The following is a 13395-nucleotide window of genomic DNA, read 5'->3' on the forward strand; positions in this document are numbered from 1 at the left end:
CTTGGGACCTATCTTATTTAACATTTTTATTAATTACCTTGGCACAAAAAGTGGGAGTGTGTTAATAAAATTTGAAGATGACACGAAGTTGGGAGGTATTGCCAACACGGAGTATCATAAAAGAAGATCTGGATGACCTTGAAATCTGGAGTAATAGAAATGGGAAGAAATTTAATAGTGCAAAGTGCAAGGCCATGTACTTCGGGAATAAGAATTTTTGCTGTAGGCTGGGGATTTATCAGTTGGAAGCGACAGAGGAGAGGGAAAGACCTGAGTGTACTGGTTGATCACAGGATGACTATGAGCTGCCAATGTGATGCAGCCTTGAAAAAGTCTAATGTAGTCATAGATGCATCAGGTCAGGTATTTCCAGTATAGACAAGGAAATGTTAGTACCATTATACAAAGCACTGGTGACATCTCAACTGGAATAGTGTGTGCAATTCTGGTCTCCATGTTTAAAAAAGATGATTTCAAACTGGACCAGGTACAGAAAAGGGCTACCAGGAGGATCCAAGGACCGGAAAACCTACCTTATGAGAGGAGACTCAAAAAGCTTGGCTTGTTTAGCTTAATCAAAAGAAGACTGAGGGAAATGATGATTGCTTTCTATAAATATGAGTGAGATAAATACCAAGGAGGGGCAGGAATTATTTAAGTTAAGTGCCAATGTTGATACAAGAACAAATGGATATCATCAAGTTTAGGCTTCAAATTAAATGAAGGTTTCTACTCATCAGAGGAGTGAAGTTCTGGAACAGCCTTCCAAGGGGAGTACTGGGGGCCAAAAATCCTAACTGGCTTCAAGACTGAGTTTGACAAGTTAAAGGAGGGAATGGTATGATGAGACTACCTACAATGGCATGTAGCCAATCTGCAACTGCTAGTAGCCAATATCTACAAAGGCTGGTAATGGAACACTAGATGGTGAGGGGTCTGAGCTACTACAGAGAATTCTGGTTGGTGGGTCCTGTTCACATGTTCAGGGTCCACCTGCCACTGTACTTGGGATTGGGAAGGAATTTTCCCCTGGATCAGATTGGCAGAGACCCCGGGGGTTTTCACCTTCCTCTGAGCATGGATCACTTGCAGTGTAAATAGTGGATTCTCTGTAACTTGAAGTCTTTAAATCATGATTTGAGGACTTCAGTAACTCAGCAAAAAGTTATGGGTCTATTAGAGGAGTGGGTGGGTGAGGTTCTGTGGCCTGCAGCATTCGGGAGATCAGACTAGATCAGTGGTCTGCAACCTTTTTACACGCAAGATCACTTTTTGAATTTAAGATCAAGCCAGGATCTGCCCCGCCCTGCTCACTCCATTCCCCCCTCCCTCTGTCGCTCATGCTCCCCTACCCTCACTCAGTTTCATTGGGCTGGGGCAGTGGGTTGGGAGGGAGTGCAGGCTCTGGGCAGGGGCCGAGGGGTTTGGAGTGTGGGAGGGGGCTCCGGGCTGAGCCTGGGTCAGGGGGTTGAGGTACAGGAGGGGGTGAGGTGTGCGGGCTCTGGGAGAGAATTTGGGTACAGGAGGAAGCTCCGGGCTGGAGCAGAGTGTTGGGGTGCAGGCTCTGGGAGGGAGTTTGGGTGCAGGAGAGGGCTCTGAAGACAGGAGGTGAGGGTGCAGGAGGGGGTGCGAGGTGCAGGCTCCAGCCAGGAGATGCTTACCTATTTGCTTACCTGCTTCTCCCTCCCGTCCCACCCCCCAAACTGGGCCGCAAACGCCACCCCCGTAGTTCCCAGCCAATGGGAGCTGTGGAGTTCACGGGGGTGGGGCAGGGGGACAGCATGCGGAGCCCCATGGCCTGCAGAGACATGCCAGCTGCTTCTGGGAGCAGCATGGGGCCAGCCTTAGCCCCGCCGGACTTTTAGCAGCTGGAAATCACGATTGACTGGCAGAGGCTCCAGGATCAACCAGTCGATCGCGATCTACTGGTTGGTGACCATTGGAGTAGACAGAATCAGAGAATATCAGGATTGGAAGGGACCTGAGGTGGTCATCTAGTTCAACCCTCTCCTCAAAGCAGGACCAATCCCCAACTAAATCATCCCAGCCAGGGCTTCGTCAAGCCTGACCTTAAAAACCGCTAAGGAAGGAGATTCCACCACCTCCCTAGGTAACGCATTCCAGTGCTTCACCACCCTCCTAGTGAAAAAGTTCTTCCTAATATTCAACCTAAACCTCCCCCACTGCAACTTGAGACCATTACTCCTCGTTTGGTCATCTGGTACCACTGAGATGATCATAATGGCCCCTTCTAGTCTTAAAGTCTATGAGTCTATGCAAAAAAGGAATAAATCCAATTTTTAAAAGTAATTTATAGGTCATCTTTAAATGATCAAACTATAGACCTGAATCCTGTTTTACATAAAAAAGTACTTAAGAACATATAAAGGTACACTACCATCTCCTTTTAAAACTCAGTAGATTTAATCCTAAACTTGGTATTACTTTAAAACATGAACATAATGTAAGGAACAGAAAGAAGTTTTTCAGGATTTTGGTACTGCTTGACAAAAGTGACTGACAATTTGGCAAAGAAGCTAGCCTTTGTCATGAATAGTCTCTGACCCTGCATTTACAAGATCATTAGCTCCAACACTGAACCAGGGTACAACATAAGGAGCTCATTGTCAGGCTGGTTATCAAGTCTGAAATATTAAACCTTAGCTATTCAAAAGCATCAGGAAAAACAAAAAGTCCTATGTAAGACTATTGTATCTACAATGTGGTACTTGTAGAATGACTCCAGCAAACAATAATTACGCCATTTGGTTTGATATGTATTAAATCACAACAACATATCATTGATAATACAGCTCTTCCAGAGACCAAACTTCTCAAGAATGTAAAGTTTTCATTTTACATGGATGTAGAAACAGGTCAGGATATACAGGATTAAATCAGTAACAGCACCACCAATCAATCTCACAATTTTAGACTGGAACTGAAGCACAGCTAAATATATTTTTGGAAGCTGTACATAATAATAAATAAAAAGAGTGGTGCTTAATTTGATTTTTTCAAGATATTTGTGACTATTACACAAAGAAATAACTTAACTGAAAATCACTTACTATAACTGATGGTACACAAGCGTTGTAGTGAAAAACGTCTGATTTGATTTCAAGCTTGGTTCCATTATTGTCTGTGAAGTTACACAGTCACTGTATTGCCAAAGCTACTTTGTTCCCGACATATAAACTGTAGCTATACACTATTTGGATTTTCGCAAAACATCTGACAGGGTGTTTCATGAAACCCTACTCTCAAAATTAATTTTGATATCAATGTCAAATGGACTGAAAACTGGCTGAAGGACTAAAAAGACATGGCCCAATTTGCCAAATTTTGTTCTGTTCCATGCATTATGTTTTATACAAATCTAACGTTTGCATAGTAGCAAATCATTTGCACGTACTACAAACTGAAGCCTAAGCTGACAGTCAACACACTCTGCTCCGATCAGAGATGGGAGTAGGACTTGCAGCTGCACAAAACTTGGCAACTCTGGCTGGCAAAGCTGGGTGAGTGCTCAAGATGGAAGCTAAGAGGTAGCTGTATGTGTGGTTACTGGGGATGTTGGTAGTGCTGTGGGTTTCTGGGTTGTTGGGGAGGTTTAGAGAGTGCTGAGGATGCTAGGGGGAGGATGAGCAGGCTGCAGATGTGGGAGCTTGAGGATAATGCGTCCCTCACCTTGTGCTGCTGTCCTGCCTTCTCTTTCAAATGCCACTGCTAACTCTTCCTAGCTATCCTTTTCAGGTCCTGATCCAGCAGAGGGAGTGGCAAGAGAGGCAGCAGGCAGATGACTACTCAGCAGGTGCAAAATTGCCACCAGCTGGCCAAAAGATAGGACAGCAGCTCAGATGGATGTGTAAGAACCTAGCTGAGAAAAGGGAAGGTATGACAGAACTGAAATGCCTGACACTTGGCAGCATGAAAGATAACAACTAGAGAATATAAGTGGGGTGTGTTTAGATGGAGTATGCATCCAACACTAAAATTTTGTTGGAACTGCAAACACCAGTGAGGACTGACAAAATGCACAGGGGCGTATAGACAAAAATCAAACCCAATTTAATTCGGAAAAATGCAAGCTAATGCATCTGAGTAAATACAAATCAAGTAACAAATTTGATAAACAGCAAACTACCTGGAAAGTAGTAGTTCTGAAAATGGACAGCAAGTTAAGCATGATTTCACAATGCAATAGGACAGCACAAAAGGGCAATGTAATTTTGATATATATGTAGAGATTTCACACCACAGAAAAGGGAAGTAATAATTCCATACTAAAGGGCTTTGGTGCACAACTGGCCTGGAAATCTGCCTTGATCTCCAAGACCCTCACTACCATAATGATACATACATTGGTGGAAGTCATAAAAGAGCCACCAGAAAGATGACACCTCTTGGAGTTATCATTGTACAAATACATACATAACTGGAAGACTAATAAAGATACTAAAAAGTAAATTTGGACAACATTGGGGAGGGTTCATCTCTGTTAAAAAGTATTTGAAAGGTGTAACTACAAAGGAAGGAGAGGAATTATTTATTCAAAATGGCATAACTAGGAAAAATGCAGCGGCTGAAATTAACAATGGGAAAATTAGTTAACATAACTACACATTCATACAGGTACAATTTGATTTACTTCTACTATCTAGGTTAATATACACATTTTCTAGTTCATACGTCTAATAAGCCATGTTCAACATAGTTAAAAAAAGAGGAAAAAATAAAATTTGCACAGCACGGGAGTGTATAAACCTTCAGGCTAGGGATGTAACAGGTTAACTAGTTAACCGGTAAGCATTAGTCTTACCAGTTAACCCACCTTAACCGTTAACCCTGGGCCAACCAGCCAGCTGGCACTAGATGCACCGCACTGGCTGGCCACCCGAATCCCAGCCACGCTGCCCGGAGCAGCGCTGCCCAGCTGGAGCGGGCCCAACCACAGCTGCGCCCCGGCCTGAGGGGCCCCAGCTGCGCTGGTGGATCGCCCCCAGCCCCAGTTGTGCCAGCCAGCCACTTAATCGGTTAACCATTTAAACATTTTTAAACGTTTAAATGGGGTTACATTTTTAAACAGTATTTACATCCCTATTTCAGGCTGGAGTTCTTTATACAAATCACTATGACCCAGCTTAGTGGAGGAAGCGTTTAAAGGTAAACTGGTAAGCTAAAAAAATTTTAAAACATGGTTATGCCACTTGCTGCTCCTTTATAATGTACAGAAGCAACTTCACCTTAAAAAAAGGTTTCCTACTTATTTTTTCTCATATCTGAATTATCCTTTATGGGCACCCTAGAAATATTACAGAAGACTGCATCACCAGCTGCTCATGCAAGCGATGGAGACCTGGAGTTCAGGTTATAGATCCTGCAAATATTTATACATGTATATTACTGACTTCAACATTGCTACTCATGTGAGTCAAATTATACACATGGGTGTCTGCAGGATCAGGACTCAAGTCCTCAACTCATCATGTAGGAATTACAGTTTATTAACTATATTAAAATTTTCCTCCTATAAAATATATCGGTATGGCATATGGATAGGTACTTACAAACACCTTTCCTTTTTCAGTTTGGATATTTTCAACTGTAATCCTGGAAAGTGAAAAGAAAAAAACATGGATTATCTTTTGACTTGTTTTAACACAATTGTGTAGCTGAATTGTCCTTTCAGTTATGAGAGCTTTAAAAATCATTCATAACATTTAACCACTCCCTTTTCTCTTGTCCACAGGTAATTTATAACTCATTCTAAAAGTTGGCCCATCGGATAGGATCATTGTTGTTTGCAAAGCCCTACTTTGGAAATGGCCTGTTTCCATTTTTCCATTCCAGTGGGTTTTAGTCACACGAGGAATGTGATTTATTCAGGTGTATGTGATGCAAGAGTCATTCGGTTCCATGAGTGTTTCCTGGTGTCAATCTCTATGGAAATATGCTTGCCTGCCATCTGTGAAAGAGAAAAAAATGCTGCAACATAACTAGTGGAGGAGGAAAGTAGTGGCTCCTGGATTAAGAGGGTAGGGCCTACTTGGACCTGAGTTCAGGAACAGCCATGAAAATCCCATTATTGGCTAACACCTGCTTCCCTCCTAAGTTAATATAGAAATTTCTCCTTTGTAAAAAACATACTTCACCTCTGCTATGCTGTAAAAGTAGGGGATATTGTGTACTATTTACATAAACAATTTTCTTGGACTTTGCAGACATGTAGTAGTATACAGTACTACATGGGTATATAAAGTTGTAGAAAAGATTTCTGAAATGAATTTTCAAAATATTACAGTATCCGGTCATGTAATTAAGGACAGTATCATGGATACACACAAAGAAGCAACATTAAGGGACGACCGCTTAATGTTCCTAAGTCCACAAGGAGGACATGCTTCTGGGGCTACTACTATTCTTCCAGCTCTAATGTAGCCATGCTGCTAGGGACTTCTCAGGCTGAAGCTTCCCAAAAAGCCTCTTTAAGATGATTTGAGGAATGATGCACATCGTTCTGTGACTTCCTCACTCTTTTCCTATTCAGTCATCCATGTCCTGTAGAGGAGGGAAGATTCACACATGTATGGGACCCTCCAAACGTCACTGTTGGGGATAATCAGATGCTAAGTACATGATAAATAAAATTAAGAATGGAAATATAAAACATGTGAAGCCAATGAATAAGGAAATTCCCCCCCAATGCCTTCTTCAAACTTATAACCAAAAAAAAAAAAAAACTTACCAGTTTTATTCATATTTTAAAAAACTTTTGAACTAAAAATACCTGTGCCAGCATGCCATTCACAAAAAAGGATATTCTTTAATGTTATAATCTCACGACAGCCTTATTAAGAAAGTGCTGACATAGTAAAGACATAACATAAAAACACAAAAATAAAAACTGTGACCTTGCTTGGAGAAGTAGAGGTTGGGATTGTCAAGAAATTTCCTTCCCTGCCCCTCCAAGAATAGCTAAATAAGAAAGTTTACTTGTTGACATACATGCTAATCTTTATTCTGGCAAACCTTCCAGTATTCAGGCTTCCACTTGGAAAGTAATAGTCAAGACAAAGATTCAGTGAAAACACACTATAGACCATGGGTGGGCAAACTTTTTGACCTGAGGGCCACATCGGCATTGCGCAACTGTATGGAGGGCCGGTTAGGGAAGGCTGTGCCTCCCCAAACAGCCTGGCCCCCCCGCCCCCTATCCCCCTCCTACTTTCCACACCCCTCAGAACTCCTGACCCATCCAACCCCCCCCCCCCGCTCCTTGACCCCTGACTGCCCCCTCCCAGGACCCCTGCCCCTAACTGCCCCCCCAGGACTCCACCCCCTATCCAACCCCCCCCCCCCTCCGAACCTCCACCCCATCCAACTGCCCCCTGTCCCCTGACTGCCTCTTAGGCCCCCCTGCCCCTTATCCAACCCCTACTCCACGCCCCCTTACCATGCTGGAGCCAGCCACGCCGCTGCGCTGCCCCACAGGAGAGGCGAGCCAGAGCGCTGTCCACACAGCGGCGTAGCTGCGGGGGAGGGGAAAAACGGGGGAGGGGCCAGGATAGCTTCCATAGCCGACAGCTCAGGGGCCGGGCCGTATGTGGCCCGCGGGCCATAGTTTGCCCACCTCTGCTATAGACTGTTACAAGATGATAAGGTAACAATGAGATAGAAAATGCATGGAGACTACTTCAAAAGAAAGTTCTGGGGACATAGGTAAAGACTTCTTATCTCATAAGCACTCAACACCTATGTGACTTTATGTTCTGTCATGCAGCACAGAAAGAGGATTTATTTATTTTTTAAAGTGGTTGCTATTCATAAAGTCAATTAGACATCGGCAATTAGAACCCCTATAAAGTGTGCTTTAATCCTACTCCACACCCATCAGAAGGAATGAGGCTGCACAACAATGTGGCTCCTGTATGAACAGGTAGTCTGTTCAGCAAAGTATTTAAGATTGTAACATTGGCAACCTGAGCCGCCAACTGAAGAGGCAATGCTCAAAAGGCCAAGTACTGTGCTATAAGTAACACTATCTCCCCTCTCACCTGAATTCAGGAAGAGCTGAACTGGTTACTTAAAGTTTTTTTTAAAAGTCAAACGACTACAATGAGAAGGCAGGAATCCAGTTTGTTACATTTATCTGAGAGTGTAGAATTACTAACGTTACCCATAATCTCTTCCTTTTTGTCTTTCAGGGTACCAGGAAGCTTTGATCACACTAACTAATAGGACTATGCTTGTGTTTCTAAAAAAAAGTTTTATGTTTCCAGAATTCAATATATAGCAAACCAAATATTTGTCTAAAGTGGAAAAAATTCGTCAGTTTAATCACAACCACTTAGTTTCTCCTTTCCAGATACCTTCTTGCGAAGCAGGTGGATGATTTGGTGCAGGGGACCTATTGCTGGGATGTTAGGCTTTAACTGCTTTAAAGTGTGCAATGTGAAGGTGACTTGATGAATATTTATTAATATTGTTTTAAATCTATTTTTAATATTAACATTTAGGTTAATATCAATACACAACATTCAACATTTAAAAGTGAAGGTTATGAGACTTGTAACTAGGCTACTTTATGCATATATGTAATATTTTTCATTAAGGACTGTTACGATTACACCTCATTGGACATGCACACAACTGGACTGTGACTTATTTATACCTTAATTAAGATTTAAATACAGTAGAGTTATCATAGCTACAGGAACTTCATCATTTTAATTTCTTGACCTGTATACTTAAGTTTTCAGTATTAACATTGTATTAGCATACGTCTTGGCATCTAACTCCACTGTCTGAGAAAAAAATGAAATGGAAATAGTTAAGAGAAACCAGAGAAAAAGCTATAGTAATTCATTCAAATGTATGCTATTTTACATTCAAACAAACATTTATTTGAACTGCAGGTCTTGGAATGTGAAATGCAGTTCTCTCTCTTATGGGATTAGTGTGTTCTGGGGCTTCCATCTGAGGGGTTATAGGCTGATTGGGTTATAATTATATTATGCAGATGACTGTCCAGAAACAATTGTACTGAGACCATAGCTGTCATATGGTGACAATTTCTGATCTTTACTAACATGGGTTGTGTTTTAAATAGTGACCTAATAGGGAAAAGATTCCAAATTCCATTATACATAGAGTCTCCTAATAGCACCTCTTTCTTATCCTCAAAAGCCAAGCATTTTAAGTAACAGGATTTAATGGAATGGTGTGTGGCCCACAACCTTCATCATTGTGGTAAATGCCTTCTCTCTTGCATTACAGTTCCACACGAGAAAACAGGTGATAGCGGAAAACCTTTTGAGGACTTCCATGTGTCTTATGTCATCTTAAAATGATGTGTGGAAGAAACTCAGTGTAAAGTTACCTATCACTTTACTATGTAATTTTAAGAGTTATATTTCTAATAATCTTTCATTATTCTACTGAAATTGCTAAATTCTGCAAGACAAATTTTTAGAAATACTTCTAAAGATGTCAAAAATATCTTTTATGAGGTATCTAAGAAACAGAAAATTTACTCTGAATGGATGAGAGGATAGGTTAATCCTGAAGGTAAGGATATAATTCAGTTATGATGAGCATGAAGATAGCAATTTCAACATACTTTTATTTACTTTTTCCATAGTCTTCAACCTTCTCATCTCCTACAGGGATCCTTCAATGCAAAAATGTGTTTTATTTTTCATGATCCTATCTGCCCTAAGACTCATATCTTCTTTATCACAGTCTCCTGTTTTTCTGTGGGTGTAATGGGGAAGAACTGGATTACTTATTTTATTGTTCTACAAAAACCTCCTTCTCTGTTTGTTCAATGTATTTCAGGTATATTTGTTTCCTATAGTACACAGCTTCAGATTTAGTTTTAAAGATTATGCTTCAGATACAAAGTTGATGAGTGACAAATCCGACACCTACTTAGAGACTATTCATATCACATATCTAATTTGTAATTAGTATGTAAGTACTAATATCTGTTGGGTGATCTGGGCTCTTCACAAATATTAGTATTAGATAATATCCTGTGTGAAGTAGGGAAGTATTAATTACCATATGCATCTCACAAATGGGAAATGGAGGCAGAGATTTATTGACCAATTTTCAGAAGTACGGATCACCACAAATTCCATTGAAGTCATTGGGAACTACAGGTACACAGCTCCTTTGATAATTAGGCCTTGCTTATGGTCACACAGAAAGTTTGTGGCAGAAACTATTAGCTATTTTGTCAGCAGAGAAGCAGCTTTTCAAAGGTGTATAAACTGGCCTGATAAAAAATGAAAAAGCCTCCATTTATTCTCTAAAGACAAAGTACAGAAGTTGTAAAATTACATTTGTTAAAAAATAGTTGTTTTTCATTTAGTGTGATCAAGGACACAATGGAGAGTGCATACACATTTTTTTCCTCCAATGTACTAATAAAAAATAATCCAACATAACCAATTTAAAGCACTCTAAAAAAATTAGAACTTTTATAAAATTTCAGGCAGTTGTAACTTATGTTAACTTGCAAATCCCTGGAAAGCAGAATTTGTAACAGAAGTAACAGTCCTCTGATAGTCAGTACAAGCATACACAAAGTGCTTCACTTATTGAGCAAACACTCCATTTCTCCTAAATATAACCATATGTAATATATATTTGCTGACATATAGATTTAAAACTCATGAATCAATTCTATTTAATTCTTATTAATAGACTTCAGAAACAAGCAAAGCCCAGGCAAGTCTTTGTTTGATGTGTCTTAAATATTCTCTTGCACTTAAATACTCTCTTCTCCCCACCTTTTGAAAAAAATTAAACTATCCTTCAGGCATGTCTTTGATGTTATCGTGGAAGATCTAATTTTACCCAACACTGTGGAACACACTACCGAAGAGCTAGGCATGAAAAAGTTTGCTTAGTGGCAAAATTACCTGGCCCCACCCAATACACATTTTAAAGAGAACATGCAAATGTATAAAGAAAACCAAAACTTTAGAAACATGCACTGAATGTCCCAAATAACTACAAAGGGGCATTCAACACCACCCATAAGTCTTATTTTTTTTTGTTTTTCATGTTTACACATGCCATGGATTGCCAAATCCCACTCTGATGCTCCAACATATGATCTGCTGATGACATCACACCCACTATTGAAACCCAGCTCAAGATTGAATCAAATCAACAGGAGTAAAGATAATATTTTAAGAAATAAACTACAACATAGTGTTTTTCAGGACATTCTATAAAACTTATTTTATCTCTCAGGATACAAACTAAGATTTTTGTTAAAAAAAGTAACCAGAATGCAATTGGTTGGTAAATCTTTTTCTTTTAAAAAATGTCAGCTTAATTTTCTTTTAGTGAACAACAGATGTTTTTGACCAGGTACACAAATCCTCAAGGCCCAATCTTGCAAGTTGCTGAGTGGAATCAAATGTCCCACCAATTTCAGTCAGAGTAATGAGGGCAGCTGCATTTTATAAGATTGGGCCATTACATATTTGAAAACTAAGGACTGATCCTGCAATCAGGCCTCCATAGACAGATCCCTGTACTCATTTTGAAGTCAGTGAGACTCCACATAGGTGGAACTATCTGCCTACAAGGATCTAATAGCACAACTGGGGCCTACATTAATTCCTAATAAGTCATCTGCTTCTTTTCCAAAGTGATTTGCATAGTCTTTAATGTACAACAATGCATTTTCGGAAGTTCAAGTCAAACACTGTTCTAAATCAATTCAAAAGCACTAATCATGCATTAACAACTATTCATGTGATTTAAGGTTTGAGAGACCAGGTTTTAAGTTTGGACCACGTATTTTTAGAAAGAGAAAAAACACACATTGAAATTGTTTAAGGAAATATTATAAATATGATAAAATATAAAAATTGCATGCTGTGATAATTCCTCTCATTTTTGGATGTTTTTTAATTCTCCCCAATACTCAAGAATGCAGATGTACAATGCCTTCTAAGAGTCATAATCATGGTACAACCAGTAGCACAAAGGCTGAAAAATATAATAGAAGCTATTTATTCTTGCATTAAAAATTTCATTGTGAATAGTTAAAACTAGAGACATTACCACAAGTGTTAATATCTATACAGTCCATTGGTTTTATGTATCTGAAGACGTAAGAAGAAAAGGAAATTAAAAAAAAGGAAGAAAAAAAAAACATTGGGCTTGGTAACTTGTTTTTCCTTTAAAACCAGTGACTTTCAATTATGAAGCATTAATAGCAAAATAGCACTAAGTACCTCCAAAGCAACTGTAAAGGTCAGTTCAGGTTAAGTAACTTTACTTGGTAGATTTATGAGTTCATTTGTACAGTTTGATTGCTTAGGTTCCAACCTTGGAAGAATATTCAGATTTTAAAGCCAAAAGGGACCACCACTGTGATCATCCAATCTGACCTGCTGCATAACACAAGCCATCGTAGTCAGAGAAGTTTTGTACTGGCTCACTTGCAGGATTGGAGCCCTAGAGTAAACTTTTTTACTTCTAAAAACAAGCACAACAGTTAAAAGTAGCCTCCTAATCTAACTATAAACAAAGCTCCTTTGTACTAACAGTTCCCATTTTACGTACACAGAAGCACAGCACAGGAAGGGACTTCTGGGTCATCAAGTCCAGTCCTCTGCTATCGTAGGCAAGCCCTTCATATAATCCTGTTCATAAATAAACCAAACTCCATCAACATACAGCACCATTTGGAATAATTTACCTTGTACTTCTTTATCATGATATTCTTTTAGTTTGGACCACAGATCCTTGAAGATGTCACCAGTAGATTCAGCAGAGCTGGGGCTCCCACAACTTCCTCCAGAAACATTCATCTTGTCTTTTCCAATGTAACTGTTTTCACTTATCTTATCTATGGTACTTGTTCACTCTATCCTTTTTAGTTTTAAATTACATAGCTATGAAGTTTGTTTCTGAAGACAGCTGCATGCCTGTAATGACAGATTGACAACATTTACGTTTGCATGTATCAGAATATGACTTGCAGCCATGATGAAATACAAAGCCCACTGCCTGTCATTGTCAAGTTGTATTTATTTAGTGACAATCATTCACCTTAAAAGCTTGGTAAGTTCTAATTATCTTGCCGAAAGCTAAAAACTATTGTATAATAAAAGTTTTTTTTTTAAAAAAACAGCTACCAAATTCAAATTAGATGACAGATTTTAAGGATTGTTCACACTTTTTCCATGTTTAAAAACATTTTAATCTAATTCCTGATTACCAAAATTACCTTACGATCCCCATATTTTACAATTTGAAAATGCTTCAATACAATTTTGTAAAAGGGGCCAACTGGCTAAAAAAAACCACAGGGTGTGCACATGTATTTCTTTATGCATATAATTCTAGATATGGGCTCAGAAT

General features: G+C 39.5%; 1 protein-coding gene across 8 annotated transcripts in view; it reads right to left on the reverse strand.

The window, feature by feature from the left end:
• RBBP8 (RB binding protein 8, endonuclease) overlaps nucleotides 1–13395 on the reverse strand; it is a 73736-nt gene that overhangs the window by 46970 nt on the left and 13371 nt on the right. For 6 of the 8 annotated variants that reach the window (XR_012157245.1, XM_073331402.1, XM_073331403.1 and 3 more), the window contains exons 4-5: nucleotides 12731–12959; nucleotides 5571–5613 (exon numbers count right to left, since the gene is read on the reverse strand). Coding sequence is in view for 5 of the 8 variants with exons in the window: in XM_073331402.1 (XP_073187503.1) it covers nucleotides 5571–5613; nucleotides 12731–12842 (155 nt within the window). In the remaining 3 variants the exon portion in view is untranslated. Of the gene's footprint in view, nucleotides 1–37; nucleotides 5542–5570; nucleotides 5614–12730; nucleotides 12960–13395 lie in introns of those variants that run through there. The other 2 variants (XM_073331406.1, XM_073331407.1) reach the window with 2 other exon arrangements.

Source organism: Lepidochelys kempii, chromosome 2, assembly GCF_965140265.1.
Source record: "Lepidochelys kempii isolate rLepKem1 chromosome 2, rLepKem1.hap2, whole genome shotgun sequence".
Classification (NCBI taxonomy): Eukaryota; Metazoa; Chordata; order Testudines; family Cheloniidae; genus Lepidochelys; species Lepidochelys kempii.